The sequence below is a fragment of the Falco biarmicus genome, chromosome 1 (genome assembly GCF_023638135.1).
Source record: "Falco biarmicus isolate bFalBia1 chromosome 1, bFalBia1.pri, whole genome shotgun sequence".
In the NCBI taxonomy this organism is placed as follows: Eukaryota; Metazoa; Chordata; class Aves; order Falconiformes; family Falconidae; genus Falco; species Falco biarmicus.
This window is the reverse complement of record NC_079288.1, coordinates 32,108,571-32,127,016: the sequence shown is the minus strand read 5'-3', so window position 1 is coordinate 32,127,016 and position 18,446 is coordinate 32,108,571. Positions and strand designations below refer to the sequence as shown.

At 41.1% G+C, this 18,446-nt stretch overlaps 1 protein-coding gene across 1 annotated transcript; it reads left to right on the top strand.

Moving 5' to 3' along the window:
* Nucleotides 1–72: 72 nt before the first annotated feature.
* On the top strand, nt 73–16,799 carry PPP1CC (protein phosphatase 1 catalytic subunit gamma). The gene is made up of 7 exons (XM_056329926.1): nt 73–363; nt 10,082–10,213; nt 11,441–11,671; nt 13,242–13,346; nt 14,334–14,557; nt 15,044–15,178; nt 15,604–16,799. The coding sequence occupies exons 1-7, from the start codon at nt 309–311 to the stop codon at nt 15,691–15,693; spliced, it is 972 nt and encodes a 323-aa protein (XP_056185901.1). The 5' UTR covers nt 73–308; the 3' UTR covers nt 15,694–16,799.
* Nucleotides 16,800–18,446: the final 1,647 nt, after the last annotated feature.

Here is an 18,446-nt window from a genome sequence, read left to right as displayed (position 1 = left end):
TCGCTTCCCGCCCCGCGCTTCCCGCCCGGCCTGTAAAGGGTTCCCGGTGAGCCGCCTCCCCCTCGCAGTATCCGTGCGCCGGCCGAGCTCGCTGAGGAGACGGCGGCCATTTTGTTCAGGGCTGGGTCTCTGCCGAGAGCAGCGATCGAGCGGGGGAGCCGAGGGGGAAGAGCGAGAGGGAAGAAGGAGAGCGGGGAGGAGAGGAGGAAGGGGAGAAACGAGCCAGAACAAGGGGAGACGTGCCGGCCAAGCAGCGAGCGGAGGGAGGGGGAGCCTCGGGGAGGGGTCCGCCTTGCCGCTGAGAGGCGATGGCGGATATAGACAAGCTCAACATCGACAGCATCATCCAACGGCTGCTGGAGGGTGAGGGTCGGGGACGGCACGGGGCGGGGGGCCATGGTGGGAGGGGGGCGGGGGGCGGCCGAGCCGGTGCCCGGGAGCCCGCCGGTGCGGCGCCTCGGGGTCCCGCCTCAGCCGCCGCCGTGGGTGATGCACGGCGTCCTGCCTGCCCGGTGAGGTCGGGGGGGCAAAATGGAGGGGCGCCGAGGCGCTTTGTCTCGCCGGGGCTCGCCTCCGCCGCCGCCCCGGGCGGCTGTGCCTGTCAGTCCGAACTTTTCCTTCAGCCCTTGTGTTTCCGAGCTGTTTGTGCCCTCCGGTCCCCTCTGTGCGCCCGGTGCAGTGTTTGGACCAGCCGCCTGCCCTCCTCCTCCCCTGCAGCTCTAAGGAGGTGCTTCATTTAGGAGTGTTTACGTAGGGCACTGTTTAAAAAAAACCTGGAGTTTTCTCTTAGCTTCCGCACATGTACGAGGGCTCTGTGCTTGGCTGAGTAGTCGTGGGGCTCTGGAAATAAGACCTAGCGTGTTTAAAGGGTCTGTTGAGGCAGCTTTTCAGAAAGTCGGGAGGAGACTTGAGGATATCGTGGGTTTAGCTTTGATTAGCTGTTTGCATTAATGCTACCATAGGACTTTGGCTCATCATTCGTAGCATATGGTGACTTTTTAGGTGTGAGTAGAGGGTCGGGTTTCGGCCTTTCAGACGGTCTGTGGAAGAGCTTATTTTCTTGTGTTGTCAGTGCTTTGGGTTGAAAAGAGTTGCTTGAGAGTTTATAAATCAAAGGAAAACCTAGAAGTTGCAGGGGCTACCTTCAGCATCATCCCTTCAGTTGCACGGGTCAGCACCGGACTAGGATTTTGGACTAATCTTTCTTAGGGCAAAAGGCTGAGAAGTAGCTAATGATACATTTTCTTCCAGGCATCAGGGAAAATAATAATTATTCAGAAACGAAGCTAGCTTGATCCAGCTTCATTTCATGTATGTCAGGGCAGGCGCCTTATCTGGACTTGCGCTTGAAGAGCTTGGTCAGGGATTAAACTTTTCTATTTGGCACGAAGTCATCTGAGATGTTGCTGAGGCAAATGGTGAAGAAACGTCTTTCAGCTGTATTGCACCCTTAAAATATTTTGCTTGTGTAATGGTTTGGATAGCAGAAGATCAGGCAGAGGAACTATTGTGCTACTTTAGAAATTATTTGGAGTTACAAATCCTTTAGCTGCGTTACAGGATTGTTGAACTATAGTAAGTAAAATTAAATAGGGTTTTTTCTCTGTTTTTGGTTTTGTCTGTTACCAATTTGAGCTGTTCTGGTTTAAATCATTTAAAGTTTTTACTTTATAAATTCAGACCAGGATTTTCCTGAAACTCCAGTAGTGCAGTTTGCAGGTGTCAGGTCTTGTATGTCTTATGTTTGGTGACATGTTAATAATACATGATCAGTTTTACTGCAAGTATTAGTTACAATTCTTAGTTGATTTCCCCCAGTGTTACTAACGCAGTTTTCTCCAAGTGTAAGTTCTTAATATCAAAAACATGGAATAAGATAATCCTAGAAAGAGACCTGAATGATGTTGAATTATTTCTCTTGTTTAAGTTTCAAAAACTAGTAAGATGTACTATGTCAATATGTTATGTTCATACCCAGCTTATATCAGTATAAAACATTTGAAGGAGAGTTTGTAAATTGGGCTTTGGAAGGTTTACTGACAAGATCTTTTAAGAAGACAGTTCACGCAACTAAAGATGTTACCTGAGGTTGCATCAGCTGCCAGCACTGAAATTAATCTTTTTCCTTTATTGACATTTCAGCTGGGATTTTGGATTCCTTCAGGCAATGATTGTCTTTCAATATTTAAAACAATTACCAGTGTTAGTAACCTATGCTAGTGCTGGTTTTGTTGTTTATTAAATATTTGTTGCAAACATCTTTGCCAGACAGAGTAATGATTGACCTTTGTGGCAGTCTGTCATTTGTATACTTTTTTCCCCCGGAAGAGGCAAAATGATACTGCATTTTATCAAATTATAGTGCTAAATTGTGTGAATTACTGTGTAAATGCCATTCTCTTAGGTTGTTTAAAATTTGATTCTTCTTTACCCTGAAATTACTAAGGTCCGGCTAGATTGGTGACAGGCCTGAACTTCCAAGGTGGAGATCTGCATAGTATTAAATGGAGGGGGAAAAAAAGCTGAAGTATGTGTGAGGATTCACATACTATATAGATTTGGAGCAAACAATAAATTCTTTTTTCAGTGTGGTTCTGCTAGAACAAGCACATAATGTTACTTATATGAAGTCTGATGTGCCTGTGCCAGAACTCTGTTTCAAGTGATCCTTTTCAGACAGGGTTGCACACAGATTAAAAATCATGCTCAAGCATGAAAACACTGCAAAATCTGTTTTAATAATCAGCTTACTAACAAACTGAGTTGCCCAAATCCTTGTGCAAGCTTTAATTTTTAGAACAATTTGGTATTTCATTGCAGCTGTCTTTCAACTGTATACTTAACATATTTTTGTAACAGCTAAACTTTAGGTGATTTTACTACTAAAATGCAAAGGATATGAACAGGGGCTTTATCCGTTCCTTTTTAAAGATAACAAACCTGAGTGTTAAGGAGATGCTTGATCAAATAATTCAAATCAGAGAGAAAATACAGTTAAGCCGGTATTTGTGTTTTGTAATATGCCTTAGCATTACACTGTTGGAATAGACCAAGAGAGCTATGCCAGTAGTGAATCTAATCTAATGGTCGAGATAAAGTGAAGGGTAAATAATAAATTACTCTCACTTTTGTTCTTAATATAGGGTATTAATAATGTATTTATGAGGGGCTTTTACTTGCTGTCTATCCTGATTTCTCTGACCAAATGGTCTTATTGTTACTTTCCCCCAAATAGTTCGTTTTACTAACCCACATTAGACTAGTTAGCTGAAATCATTAGTTTGTTATTTAAAGATCTGGAAGTATATATTCACCTTCTCATTCTAAGGTAACTATTTGAAGAGTCAGTCTTGTGCCAGAGGCTTATAGTACAGAGCCATTTGGCATTGAAATATCACAAAAACCATTTTTCAGTAACATTATTCTGAACCTTGGAAGACTGTTCAATGAGAACACTGAACATACTGATCTTTTTTTGCTGTAATTGAATTTATATTTTTACTTCTTTACTAATGAGGGTTGTGTTCTGCTAGGAACAATTTCATGGGTACAGGTTGTCTAATTTTGTCACTTTTAATAACTGTACTAACAATAATTTTCATAAGAGTAGGGCTTCTAAAGTATAGTAAATGACAATATCCTGCACTGAGTATTGAAATATGTCCTGAATGTTCTTAATAGTCGATAAAGGCTCAAATATTTATGGAACTAATTTTATTGAGGAATAAGAAGGGGCAAACATGGGAATGAATTACTTTCCTTCTAGGAGGAGTACTGTAGTAAGTAACTTTGTGGTTCTGAGCTTTTGCCATTGCGTGTCTGCTAAGTCAATACTGCCCGTAGACAAGAAAGTAATAGAAAAGATCCCTGTAAGATGAAAAATCGGTGGCATCTGTATGGTCATGGATAGAGTTCCAGGAGATGGCAGAATTCTTGCTCGGGTCCAGGTGAAGAATGAGTGACAAATTCCAGGATTCCCTACCTGTGAGCATGACTTTGTTTCTGTGTCATGTCAGATGACGTTCCCATTACTTGAGCCCCTTATCAGTTTCCTTCATCTAGTGTGTTGGCAGCTTTTCACAGATAGGTAGGGTCTAGTTTGACAATAGAGCCCATAGTAACATCTAGAAAACAAGATTGAAATGTATTAATCTTATGGTAACAATAAATGGCAGAGTGAAATAATGCAATTTCAACATACGAAAGTGGAACCCAAGTTGAAAGAAGTTTCTGAAAATCTTTTTTGTGCTGCAGCCTCTGCAGATGCTATTAAGGAAGAAGCTAAGTAATGAATGAAAGCTGCTTCGGCTAAAGCCTTGTGAGGCTAGTATGGTGGTAGCCATTCTTAAAGCTGAAATCCTGCTTTGTGCACAAAAATCGGCAAAAATACTGTAAATCCTCCAGACTTTTCTGTTTATACACCCACAGATTTCTATTCCCAGTAAAGCCTGTTGTATAGCTGTCAAAGAAATATTCTTTCTAATTTGCTTTGAATGGGGAAAGGGGGTCATTCCATTATTAAAAATAGTTGAGCTAGAGTGTGAATAAACTTTTGCTGACAACAGAGAAGACAGTTTCTTACAAGTGCAGTTCTCTGATTTTATTTTTTTCACCTTTCTGCTAAATACAGCACCAATTGGGTCTAAAGGTTTGCTTGCTGTTTAGCTGCATGTACTGTGCTAAGCGTCTTGTCTGATTCTCACAGATGTTAATCTGAAATGTCAGATTTCCCTTGATGAGTTGGGATGGTATGACAAAGCTTCTAATAGACAAGAAGCACTTTTTGACCTCAAACTATTAATTTTCCATAGTTTGTGTAGCTTAATGTTAATTGTTTTCTGCTGTGGTTCTAATAATGGGAAATACCTCTGCATTTGGAAGGCAAGGACTAGATCCCTATCACTGCCATGGATTCAGATAAGTCAGTTAAATTCTGTGTTTGCTCAGTCAGCAAAGTGGAGGAATTTGTCATGTCTGAGTATTTGTGATCGGCAAGAGTACATGTTGCTAATAGCTCTGTCCAGTGTGGAAGCATGTTAAAAGATGAAATTTTTTCATTCCAGTTTTGCAGTCATGCAGAATCTTCTCTTTGGTAATGCTGTTGTGAACTTTTGTCGTACTAAAAGTAGACTAGAACTTTTTGTTTTTAGAGGCTCAGGCACTGAGCAGTTGCTTTTCAGTTTCAATTTTGAATTTGAAATGATCTGATCAAAGTTGGTAGTGCCTGCAGTAAAGTAAAACCTTTTTTACATCAACCACTTTCAAGTTATTTATTCCCTTTGTGTCTGTGGTGCAAAACTGAATGTGAAACTGTTGTCAGGAACTGCTAAAAACAAGACTAAAAACAACCTGCAGTATTTTTGGACATGTCTCTAGGATTGTGAACATCTTAATGTAAAATACGGTAAAACTGAGAGACTTGTTTAATAAGCCAAAACATGAACTGACCTGCTGACAGCCTATTTTCTTTAAAACATTTTCTGTATGAGAACTTGATTCTAGCGCTTCAGTTGACACCATTTCAACTGCTTCTTTTAATGTAGCACTGAAGGAAAATGAGATGTTTGGATCACTGAAATTTCTAGTAGTTTGGATTTTCTGCTATTTCTGAATGCTTTCTGAAGTATCTGTCCCTTTCATATTAGCCTTGAATGAGGAATATACTCAGTTTTGCAGTAGCATTTGCCTTTGGTAAAGGATTGTTTGGCATCAAACTGAATATTGGAAAACGCAGGTGATGGGATGCGGTGTAGAAGTCTGTTGTAGTCTATATGCGTGTGGTCTTCTGACTGTTGTATGTTCTTGACCCCACAGTTCTTGACCCGTTTATCCTTCACAGAGGAATGTATAGAAATTATCCTAGATGCCAAGCAGTGCTTTAACTCCTGGCTGCTGCAGCTATGCCTTGTAGTAGCTCTGTTTTCTTGACCAAAATGACAGGTTAAGTTCTTGCTCTCCTTCCTTTTACTTCCTTTTCCCCCTCTGCTGGGCGGCTGTCATACTGCACTCACCTCTGTTAATAATACACTTTCGGTTTAGACTTGGTATCTGTTGTTGCTTTCCAGCAGTTCTCCTCCTTGTCTTGGAAAGCAATGTTAATTTTCATAGTTGCAACATGTTTTCACGTCAGTACCTCTGCAGAGATAATCCGGGCTCCAGGGAGGGAGTACTGTTGCTGTACTCGTGCCCATCCAGTGGAGAACTTAATTTTTCCAAAACTTCTCATGCTTGTACAGTGGAGATGATTTTCCTTGTTAGAAGACTGCCCAGACTGGACATTGAAATTCAGGCTCTCAAAAAATTATTTAAGAATGGGAGTATCTCTGTGTTAAAAAGGGTGGGAATATATTACTGTCTGAAAATAGTGCAGCAGTATGTTGAGGCAAAACACAAATAAAAGTCTGCCCATTTCAAATTATATTTTTCCTCAGCTGGTTAATCTTTAGCTTGTTCCACTGTCAGTTTCAGGCTGTCATTTCTGAGAGAGGTTATGTTCTTTACACATTGAAAGAACAAATGGGCATGTACAGTGCTATCGGGCTGCTCTCTTGACTTTTAAGACTGTAGAGGGATTTTTAAAGGACTGAGCACATATGTTACCATTGTCCGGGTTGGACAACCCAGGCCTGTTAGTTGAAGCTGCAAAGCATCTTTAAATTGTCCTGGGAACAAGCAGTGGGAGAAGGAAATAAGCTATGCACAAACAAGAAACCAGGTGCAGAGCAAGTCCTGGGAACCACGAAATCAACACACTCTCATCGGCACACTCTGATCAGGCGCCTGCAGCATGCCCACCAATCAGCGACACGGACCCCCACATGGCCCAGAGACTTTTATCCGATCACCTGTGTGTAAAGTCGGGTGAGCAGTTGGTTTAAGTTATAAATATGACCTGTTTAATAAAGTGAGCACGGCATGTAGCCATATTGATATTGGTGTGATTGTCGTGACTTGGCCGACTCTCCACGGGGGACCCTCTTTGGAAGACCATGCTGCCAATTAATATTATACTGTCTGGTATCTACAGGCTGCCTTGGTTTGGCCCAAAGCAGGGAAAAACTGTAGACACAACATATTTTTCAAAGTAGATTATTTTTGCCTTTCTTAGTGGGCCTAAGTAACTTGAAGACTCGGAGAAACCTTTTAAGAAGTCATTCAGACTGAACATCTTGTGTTTCCTTGCCAGCTCTTTCATCATGGATGAGAAAATCCTTGCACTAAAAACACAGATTTCTCAAACCAACATGCACTTCTGCATATTGATTCTTCTTAAGCTAAAAATAATATTTCTAGCTTTTCAGGATATATAGGTCAGTGTTAGAAGACTCCAGACACACCCATTTATTCTGTGCTCATTCCATGTTGGACGAAAGTAGTCAAAATGTCGTTGGCCAGCAGCGTGCCATGGAATTGAATCAAATTGTCCTGTTCCTTCATCCTTCTGGTGTCTGTGCAAGTGAGTTTGTGAGCACCAAAGCACTTTCATCTGTTTTTTCTACAAGCGGATGACTAAAACTGCATGGAGATTATACTGGTTCAATGAAAATACATTGGAGAAACATAGGAAGCTTGTATATGAAACAGTCAGTTTTCAGATTTTAATTTAATCTTCAGCAAAAATGAATGCTCATGCTTTATTCATGAGCTTTAGTGACTCAGTGCATTACATAGGCTGTATAATATTTAATACTTTTTAATTTATGGATGCAAGATACTGGGTTTGGTTTTAGCAATTTCTAACAAGACCAAATCGTGGAAGGTTAGATTTTTGGCTTCTCAGAAAACTAAATACAAATATATTATCTCAAAAACAAAGGTGAATTGTAAAATTTAAGAGTAAGGGAAAATTTAACATTTATAATTCAGCCAGCTGATAGCTTTATTCTATAAGTTGCTGTTCTTTATTGCTTTGGGGTATTTGGTATTTCGAGTAACTTGCTCATTGCTCAGGAGCGTTTGGAAAATTACTGTATGGATGAAAAAATTACTGTGTGGATGAAAAGCCTCATGCATGATAAACTGCTGTGACAAAGATTTAACTTTCGTTTATATGCTTCATTACTTCGAATATTTTAATGGAAGACATGAAGTTTAGTGGTATTTCCAGTGTTGCCATGTAATGTCAGTCTTGAGTAATAATACGTAGGCAGTGAATAATAAAGGAGCATGTACTGTTTGAAAGATAACATTGTTAAAGCCATGACTTTTGACCTACCATTAACTTAATGTCACAGTCAGTATACATTGTAATTTGAACTGAAGTTTAATTTTGAAGCTTGTTTGAGGAAAGGTTGTGTGGTTTAGGATATTGTCAATTATTTTGTTGGGCAGCCTGTGCTGCCATGGCTAGGGTCTCTGGGAGTCAGTGTGCAGGGTAGAATTGTTTTGGTAGTGACACTGTAAGTGCTGGCAGAAATTGCATCCAGTGTCACTTGATTTTGTGGATGGATGTTACCCAATCATTGTTTTATTCTTGGTCTAGATCAGATTCACTGTAACTGAACAGTGTTTCCCACTCTTGGATCAGAAGCTTGCACAAAAGTAGGAGTCTTCTGTACTAACGAGAAATTGTAATCCCTTTGGAACACAACCTTTTTCTTCCCTTCCCAAAGGATTCCCCCTGTCCGACCCACCCCCAGCCTTTCCTACTGCAGTTCTCACTTGATTTCATATAAGTCCCACAGTGACAGTACAGAGATTTGAGTCATTGGTGGCTTCCACATTTCTCACTCTAAGGTTAAACAGTGTCAAGGGAATTAGACTGAAATGGTATCTAAAAGGTTCTTTAGGAATTCAGGAAGGTTCTTGTATTTGAAAGCATTTGGGGCTTGTTGCTTGCTTTTTTGAAACTAAAGATCAAGCCGTTGTGGGTAAGAGTATAGATTCTTAAGTCTCAGTGCCATATGAGTTGTATACAGTAAGTTACCTAACTAGGCAACTACCGGTGTAGTGATTCTGTTTCTGGAGGTGTTGCCAGAGTGTTTCCAGGTATCTGAGGCTAAAGTTCTGAGGCTTTGATATGGCTAACCAATGGGTTATGTTGTAGATGGCTGCATGTTGTCACTGGTTTTGACACCAAATAAAAATATAATAAGCCTCACCAATAATGGCATAGTCACAATTTTTAATTTAGTCTTATTCTAACCCTGTTAAATGCTGTTGCATGCAATTTAGTCATAGTTACAGCATTGCTGCTATAGAAATGTGCTTTGTATTTCTGGACAACATAAATCGGAAAGTGATAGATAAGTGGAGGGAAAGCTGTGCTGGTAGCTGTAGGAACTTGTTCAAGCCAAGCTGGTGTCCTTGTCCAGGCTGGGAAAGAAAACTTTGATGGATGTTTAACGGAACCCATTACTGTGAGTTGTTGCAGTGGGGGAGATTGAAGTGGTGATGGTGGGGCAGGGAAATGGTCTGAGACTGGGAGGTGTAGCTCTCTTACTAGCTTGTTTTTGCTATGCTCAGAGGCAATGATCAGAGCTGTTTTGTTGTGATCCAAAAATGTTTCCTTGCGTATAGTTCTGACCTGCCAATCATAGGCTTATTTTTCTTCCATGTGTGCGAACTGCAGTGTAGGATGGGGGGCAGCACAGTATTTATTGGGACTGTAGTCTTGTTTTAGATAATCTGTCGGGCAAGGTTATGTGATAGTTTAGGGAAGCCGACATGTTTGAGCTATGATATTGATGATTAAATGGGGGACTTCCTTTTCTCAAGTTCAGACAGCTTTCCAGAGAACAAGTGTAGAGCTGCTTCATTTAAAAAAAAAAAAATCAAAAAAATCCAGTCACATTGTCCAAGATGGGTTTTATAACTAAATAGAACTAAATGGATGCTATTTTAAATGTGACATTTAATGGGGGAAGTGTTAAGCCATGACTTCTGTTAAATGAAAGTAACATACAACTGAAACAGAACATGCCACCCTTTCTCTGGTAACAGCAGTGCAGTTTTACCTCAGCAGACTGATACTACCCTGTTATCTTCTCATTCTGTATTAAACTGGCATTTAGTCAGGCTCTTAAAAGAACACCAGGGATATTGTTGATTTTGGTAACTGACTTCTGGCTCCTTCTGACAGTGCGAGGATCAAAACCAGGCAAAAATGTCCAACTGCAAGAAAATGAAATTAGAGGACTGTGCTTAAAATCCAGGGAAATCTTTCTGAGTCAGCCTATTCTACTAGAACTTGAAGCTCCACTGAAAATATGCGGTGAGTACTGTGATTTTGATTTGAATGCTCTAAGGGTGGGTGTCAGATAAATGCAGACCTTAAGCAGAGAACAAATGCCAGATGCTGCTTTCACTTATTAAGAGTGGAACTAATAAATTATTGTAGCAAAAGGAAAAATAAAACCTTGCTGGATGCTTAGGGCAGAGGACTGGGAGGAGGTAACAAATGTAGGAATTGAAGTGGGGACCAAAATTATGCAAACCCAAAAAGTAACTGGCCTAGTTTTGTTAGCTGTCTCGGGGAGGTGATTCATACAAAGTTTTGGAAAGGAATTTTTGAATCAGTGAAATATTTGGGCCAGTCATGACTGTGAACAACAGGAAACAAAGGAGAACTACAGTAGTTTATTGTAGCTGCTGTTCAGAGTTGAACAGTGGTTTGACAGTATTTTAAAATAATCCTGCTGGAAACTTAAATTTCTCCCCAGTTTCTTGGAATTGCTCTCTAGTTTGGTTTCACCGTACTTGTATGCAGTGATGCTCATTTTGCACACGTGTACATGTCTAGTTTTGTCAAAATAAAAGCCTCAATAAATGCACTTCTAAAAGCTTCCAGCAAACAGTATTTTATCCTCCTCTAACACTGAGGATTTACTTCAAATTGAAGTACCTTGTTCAATATTTATAACATTGGTAGTCTAAAATCATGATGCAGTGTTCTGCTTGTCAGAAACAAAACCATGATTTAAACCTAGGGCAGAAATACCAACTTCATTTTCAATACGACTACTGCTAGAATTTGAATTACTGAGTGTTTCAAGAAAACACCGCAGCTGGTACAAAGGAGAGCACGTTCCCCAAGTGGCCAGTTTTCCGTCAGTATTACTAATGCTGTGTGGAAATTTGAAGAATGAGGTAAAGGTTCCTGATCTCAGAGCCACTAGTCAAGTAAAGGATTTAACTGGATGTCAGATTTTCATTTGAATATGCAGTTGGTTTCTTGGCATCTTGGTTTTGTTTTACATGTGTCAGTATTTTTAAGTAGCTACATACTTTCATATTAGTGCAGTTAACCGTTGCTTTACATAGACATCAAACTTGAGAATGTGATAATTTTATATACATGAACTAATTTTTAAGTATGTTGTAGGCAGTATCTAACAAGTCTCTTACTTTCTGAAGCATCATTCATTTGTTTTTTCTCTCACATCAATCAAAGAATGTAGCAAAGGGTCACTTACATGTTGTTTCTGACTACTCTTTACAGGTGACATCCACGGACAGTACTATGACTTGCTTCGACTCTTTGAATATGGAGGTTTTCCACCAGAAAGCAACTACCTGTTCCTTGGTGATTATGTTGACAGAGGAAAGCAGTCTTTAGAAACTATATGTCTTCTATTGGCCTACAAAATTAAATACCCAGAGAATTTTTTCCTTCTCAGAGGGAACCATGAGTGTGCCAGCATCAACAGAATTTATGGGTTTTATGATGAATGTAAGTAATACAGATGTGTGCATATTTGGCCTGGGAAAGCATTGTAGGAGGTGCTAGTGTTGCAGTGTTAGGGGATTCTTCCCTCACAGTTCCCTTTGTGCACTTCAGGGGGCCCTTGGCCTATTTTAGGAAGGGAAACGTGTCCCTTCCCTGATCCTGTTGGAGTCTGATCCTCACAGTACAAAGCAGCATGTAAGTGGGTAGTTTTGTTTATTGGCTGCTGTGTTAACTAACAGTTCTCACTGGTTCCTGTTGTTGAAGTTCTTAAGATAAGGTCATCTCATAGGAGATTTTACTTGATGTGCTTTACAGAAGTTCACCTCTGTTGTAACTGAACTTGGTGAATGGGCTGGTCTTTACTGTGGTTATGTTACAGTGCTTCCAGCCTACTTCATATTAAGACCTGTAACTCTGTAATTTAAAAAAAAAAAAAAAACCAAAAAAACCAACTTTGCCCTTCTCTGGGTGCAGTCCTGCTGTATTGTGTGCTGTTACTTTGGCAGAAACTTCCTTTCACAAATGGGGCAAAGTGTGTGAAGCCTTCATGTGATGTGTGCTTGGGTTGAGCACCAGATACTTGTTCTTTCAGTAGGTGGCTTCAGCTGCAGAAGTTGTTACTTGAACCAGTGCATCAGCCTTTTAATGAAGAAATGTGCGTGTATTCATGTGGCACCATGAGCATGTCTTTAGAACAAACACAGTGTTAGTAGGTAGTTAATGTGTCCGCTCAGTCACTGTGGAGTGCGTTAAGGTCTGTTATGACAGACTATATGTAGACCTTACACTAACAGAGCAAGTAATTTTGCTGTGAAGTGGAAGTGTATGTTCATGTTTCAAAGGATGTGACTTAATCTCTTCTACATTATCGGGATTTATTAAACTGTTAATTTGTGCTCTGAAGCATTCCCACAACTTGTGTTGTGGGACATACTTGGCTTGTAGCTTACAAGATGTACTCTCCATGTCTTGTTCCCCTTCAATGAGGAAACAAAGATGTGTGGTATTTCAGAGTTGACTCCTTGGAGATTAATCACAGGTTTAGTCATATATCACAAATGTTCAAGGTTCATATCTGTTGGGAGAGTCCCTTTGAAAGTAAAACTGCAGCGCTTTCATTTTTCAGTCCTGTTTCTTTGCCTAGAGAGACTTTATGTGGTAAAGCACTAGCAGAACTTCACAGAAAATATGCTTTCTAAGAATTGCTGTCTTCCCCTGAAGACAACAGCAAATGGCAAGATTTTCTGAAATGGATCAACTTCTCCAAGAGGTAATTTTCCAAAGTAAAGTTGAGACTGGAGAGTCTGGCTGCCAACAGTGGAATATCATTCTGTTGAACAGACCTGTGCTGTCCTCAGAGCCACCTCAGAGTACTCTGCAACACTGGAAGAGACCTTTGCGACTTTGTTAGAGGCAATAAAGTATGTCAGTGGGTATCATAGAAGATAAACTGTATCTAGGCTTTAATGCTAACTTTTTGCAAGACTTAGCAGACTTAAGGCAGCCGTGTTAGCTTGGTTATAGTTGTGTTAGAAAAGCATATTGATTGTTTTTTCTCCAAAATGTCTTCTAGGTAAGAGAAGATACAATATTAAGCTGTGGAAAACCTTCACAGACTGTTTTAACTGTTTACCAATCGCAGCTATTGTGGACGAGAAAATATTCTGCTGTCACGGAGGTAAGTAACAGTTCCTTAGTTGATATCTGAGAAACTGTAATACTCTAGTATCTGTCAGGGCAATTTCATGTTTATGTTGCTGAGGCTTCAAAACTGTAGGGATTTTTCTCTGCCTTGGTTCCTCTGTGAGGTAGGGTTGAGTTTGATGACTATCAGTTCTATGAACTGTTGAGCTGGCAGCTTTGTAACTTCAGTACCAGAAGGCCTATTGAATAGCCTTTCCTTTTGTGTACAGAATCCTTGTAGAGGTTTTTTTGAGGCTTACATGACTAGGAGTTTTATGTACATTCTGAAAACATTCATGTTTTCATAGAATCATAGAATGGTTTGGGTTGGAAGGCACCTTTAAAGATTGCTTAGTAGAATCGCCCACTGCCATGGGCAGGGACATCTTTCACTAGATCAGGTTGCTCAAAGCCCCATCCAACATGAGGAGTTTGGAGTTTCAGTTGTAGAAACTGGCTCTCTTACTCTGTGATACCTGCTTTGTGCAACTTTTCGAAGTAAGAAAATACAAACTGCACTTTAAATGTTTTATCACTTGCAAGTAATTACAGTTGCCTGAGGAGACCTATCAGTGAAAAATAGTATGAAGTCTGTTTGATACTGTATTTCATTTTGCTAGGCCTGATTGTTAAAATAAACATACCCTGTGATTTCTAGTATTATTGCTTCTTTTACTTAACAGCTCTTTTAACAGGCACTTGCAAAATATTAGTGAGATTCTTGTAATCCTGTAAAATGTGGAAATGGCTTTGCTTATCTTGCTTCCAGTAAATCTTCTAGAAAGTGACTTGTCTTCTGTTACAAAAGCTTTAAAACAAATGCTGGATTAAAAAAATGTCAGTTAATATTGCTATTGAACTATGCAAAATTGCAATGGTGAATCAGTTTGAATACAAATTGTTTTGTCTTTAATTAATACCTCAGTCTTGGAGAGCAAAGTTGGGCTAAAACGTGAACTGCCCATGTCTTAACTTTGAACAGGTTTGTCACCAGACCTTCAGTCAATGGAACAGATAAGACGAATTATGCGCCCCACTGATGTACCAGATCAAGGTCTACTTTGTGATCTCTTGTGGTCTGACCCTGACAAGGATGTCTTAGGCTGGGGTGAAAATGACAGAGGAGTGTCCTTCACATTTGGAGCTGAAGTGGTTGCTAAGTTTCTCCATAAACATGACCTGGATCTCATATGTAGAGCTCATCAGGTATTTCAATTTTGTATGGTAAACCATAGAATGATTTAGGTTTGGAGGGACCGGAGGTGGTTGTCTGGTTCAACCCTACACACGTGTACTCAACACCAGACAAACCAGTGTAAGCCTGAGTTGCTGAGGATCTTGTCCAGCTAAGTCTTAAACATCTGCAAGGACTGAGGTTACACTATCTCTGAACAGCTTGTTCCAATGTTCAACAAGCCATGTAATGACCGTTATTTTTCTTAAGACATAAAAATTGTGGCTCTGATTCCAGAACAAGATTGTCTTGAACCTTGCAGAATCCTGGTTTTCTCATTGCTAATGGGCTCTGTTGCTGAACTGGATCCTGCGATGGTCTTCCTGTTTTGGTGTAAAAGTTTGGAACTTTTGTTCCTTAGATGGAGCCAGTTTTTCAGCTGCTGGCTCTGTTAAAGCTGCTTTGCACCTTGGCAGGAAGAAGTTGTCCAGTCTAATGTTTCTGCTTCCTCTCTAAAGGTTGTTGAAGATGGATACGAGTTTTTTGCAAAAAGGCAATTGGTAACTCTCTTTTCTGCCCCAAATTACTGTGGAGAATTTGATAATGCGGGTGCCATGATGAGTGTGGATGAAACTCTAATGTGCTCCTTTCAGGTATGGTATCTGAAGGTTTCACCTCCTAGTTAAGAGTAGTCATACTTTAAATTTGCTCTGTTTTGAATGGATGCTTGACTATTACAAAGCCATAATGCTTGTTTCAGGTATTTACAGATACTGTATGCAGACAGGGTTCTGTGAGTGCGCTCAGGTCTTCAAAAATCTGATAAGCCCGTGCTGGTGTGAGTAGATGAGCTGGTTTACCCTGGAATTAAATCATCCGAGCAGAGCTACTAGCTGTTAGCCTGCTCCCACTGGCATGGGTGCTCAGATCAGCTGCTCTGTCATAGCTCTGAGTAGGAAACACATTTATTTCTTGGCACATTGGTGACTCGTCCAGATGACCTGTATAATACCTTCACTAGTGAATTAATTGGAAGAAAGCTAAAACTTTTTGCTAAATGACGGAACTATCTTTTCAGATTTTGAAACCTGCAGAGAAAAAGAAGCCCAATTCCAGCAGACCTGTAACGCCTCCCAGGGGTATGATCACAAAACAAGCAAAGAAATAGTCGCTTTGGCGCTGCCTTGTTGGGACTTGTATTATAGTATATAACCTCCATTTTTAAAACTGTAATGTGTACTGTTCAGCTTGCTCAAAATAGATAATGTGTTTGTGGTTTTCCTTTTGATTTGATGAATGGCATTTGCTGGTTGTAACAGCGAATGACAGACTTTTCTCACTCCCAGGAAAAGAGTTTTAAACTTACCTTTCGTTGGTGTTACAGCTGTACACTCCACAGCATCTTATCCTGTTGTTCTGGGTAATTGTACAACTGACTTTCGGAATCTGTACAATGAGTAGTGTAAATGCTTGTTTTCTTCTTTAGGATCTAAAGAGGGCACTAGTGTGCTGTGAGAGTAGAAATTTGTACTGTCAGAAATTACATACTGTTTATACAAACCACTGTGAACTTTTTTTACGTTAAATTTTGTTTAAAAGGGATTGCTTTTCCTTTAATGTCTTGTCATGTACACGTTGGTTTTATTGCTGTCAGCATTAGAAATAACCTTCAGCCCCGCCAGCATCACTGGTATGATGTATATTTAATTCAGACACATCCCCCTCCGTATACTTCAAATGACAATTAAAGCCATTATTTTAAGTGTTTGTGTCTCTTTCCTGAAGCCAAAGTTCGCTTAGAAAACTGTTTGTACACGACCCACCATACTGAGTTGGCAGGGCCTTCCACTGACGCCTTCCTCTTGGAGATAAAAGGAAGTCCTGACTTGAAATAGCAAGTAGAAATGCTGTGCTGTTTATTTTATTCATAGTCAAAGTAAACACACATTTTTGTACAGTTTCCGTACGGTCACTCAAGGGGACCGTTCTCCGGCGGCATCAACCCAGTGGCAGCCAGTGTCGAAGCTGGAAGTTGCGGCGGTGGTTCTAGGTCTGCCCGGACAGTTTTGTGTGTTTTAGCCTAAAGACTTTGTTCTACAAAGAAACCTGGAACATAGCTTGGTAAGCCAGCCAGAGGTGTTGGTCTCTGTCGCCGGTTTATATAAATCTCTCACAGAACCTTGTTTTTTAAAAACTGTTAATCTTTTTTGAACAGATAACAGTGTACAATACCATGTAGTGAAAAATCACTTATTAAATGAAGAAATTGTTAAATCTTCTCAGTGTCGGTTTATCACCACGTATACACTACTGCTATCAGAGGACCTGACTTAGATAAATAAATTGTTCTGGAAACCCACAAATTCTTGGTTTGGATTTGTCTAAGCTACAGGCACCAGAGGCACGTTTTTAAACAAGAGGGTTGGATTTAGATCTGCTCCTGGAGTTTTAACATATCTATTGCCCTTAAATACAGGAGCCTCTCACCAGAGGAGTGTCCTGGCTTGGGCCAGGGTGGCGAAGGGCCGGGGCTTGTGTTGCGGCAGCAGTTTCCAGTGGCACGCATGTGGGAGGACGTGCACTTCTCTGCTTGAGTGTACCTCAAGTGAGGTTAGCCTTAAAAGTACGGTGTTGTTGGGACTGTGGACTTAAAAGGACAAGACTGATTTCCTCCAGTTTTTAATTAAAAACCTAAATTCTTAGCAAAGAAGGGAAGTTGAGTAAACTTGCTGTTGCTGCTGTTCGCAAGGTTTGGTGTACACCAGCTGCAGCGAGTTGCCTCGAGGGTAATGGATGAGGTGTGATGCGGGCTCTGGGCAGCGTGCTGCCTTGTCCGGGATGCAGTGCACTGTTGGTCTGTGTTCCTTCTGCTGCTGCTTTCTCTCCTGCGTGCCTTGTGGGAAATCCTGCAGGATTTTTAGATGTCAGATGACGTGGTTTCTTCAGCATCACTAACTAGCCTGGCCTGAACTGGCTGCAGCGCCAAGCGTCAGGGGTGTGGTGGAGCCTGCTCCTGGAGGACTTGCAGTGCCCAGCTTAGAGAGACCACCGGCTCTGTTCTGGCATCCCACGTAGCGCGTGAGTTCCCCTTCTCTTCTGGAGTGAGCAGAGCTTTTTTGACAAGAACACATTTTCTGGGCAGCCCCCAGCCATTGATTTTATTTCTACATTTATCTCCCTGCCAGATCAAAGAGCCTTTTCCTACTCTACCTACCCCCCAAGCTCGACAATCGAACAACCTCTTGGTAACTTTTGATGAGCTCATTGTATTAGGTGTCAGAGATTGCCTGTTGGAGGCTTCCTCACAAATTTACTTTCACCCTTTAAATCACAATTGTGGTTTTCTTTATAGCTCTGTAATGTTTCTCCCTCCTTGTAAAATAGTCACCTGCTGTCTTTTATTGATCAAGTGAATAATGGAGCACATGTGGAGCCAGTTTTCACATGACTCGTACCTAAAGGAATGCATTAACCCATCTCTGCAACCGTAGCTTGCCAGCCACCCTGCCTGTCACCATGTCATGCCTTTTTCGTCGGTGACTTGGGTTTTTTTTCTCTCCTCAAATGCCGTTTTTGTGACACACATGCCTGCTCTGGGCTGCGTTGTCTGCTTGGCTGCATTCCCCGGGGGTGGATCACGTACCCCGGGCCCGCAGCTGCTCAGGGTGCGTGGCAGGGTGGAGACAACCTGCTCAGCACCCTACGGCTTGTGAGTGAAAGTGCGGAAGGGTGTCTGACACCCACTTGGGGCTGGGGGTTTTCATCCGTAGACAGAGAGGAGCAGGAGATGCCCATTCCTATTGCTTTTCTGTGATGTTACTTGGAGGAACACCTGGTTTACACGTGGAATGGAGGCCCTTCTCCCGCAGCCCTGCTGGCCCCGAGCTTGGCAGCGCTGGAAGGGCGGGCTGCAGCAGGCAG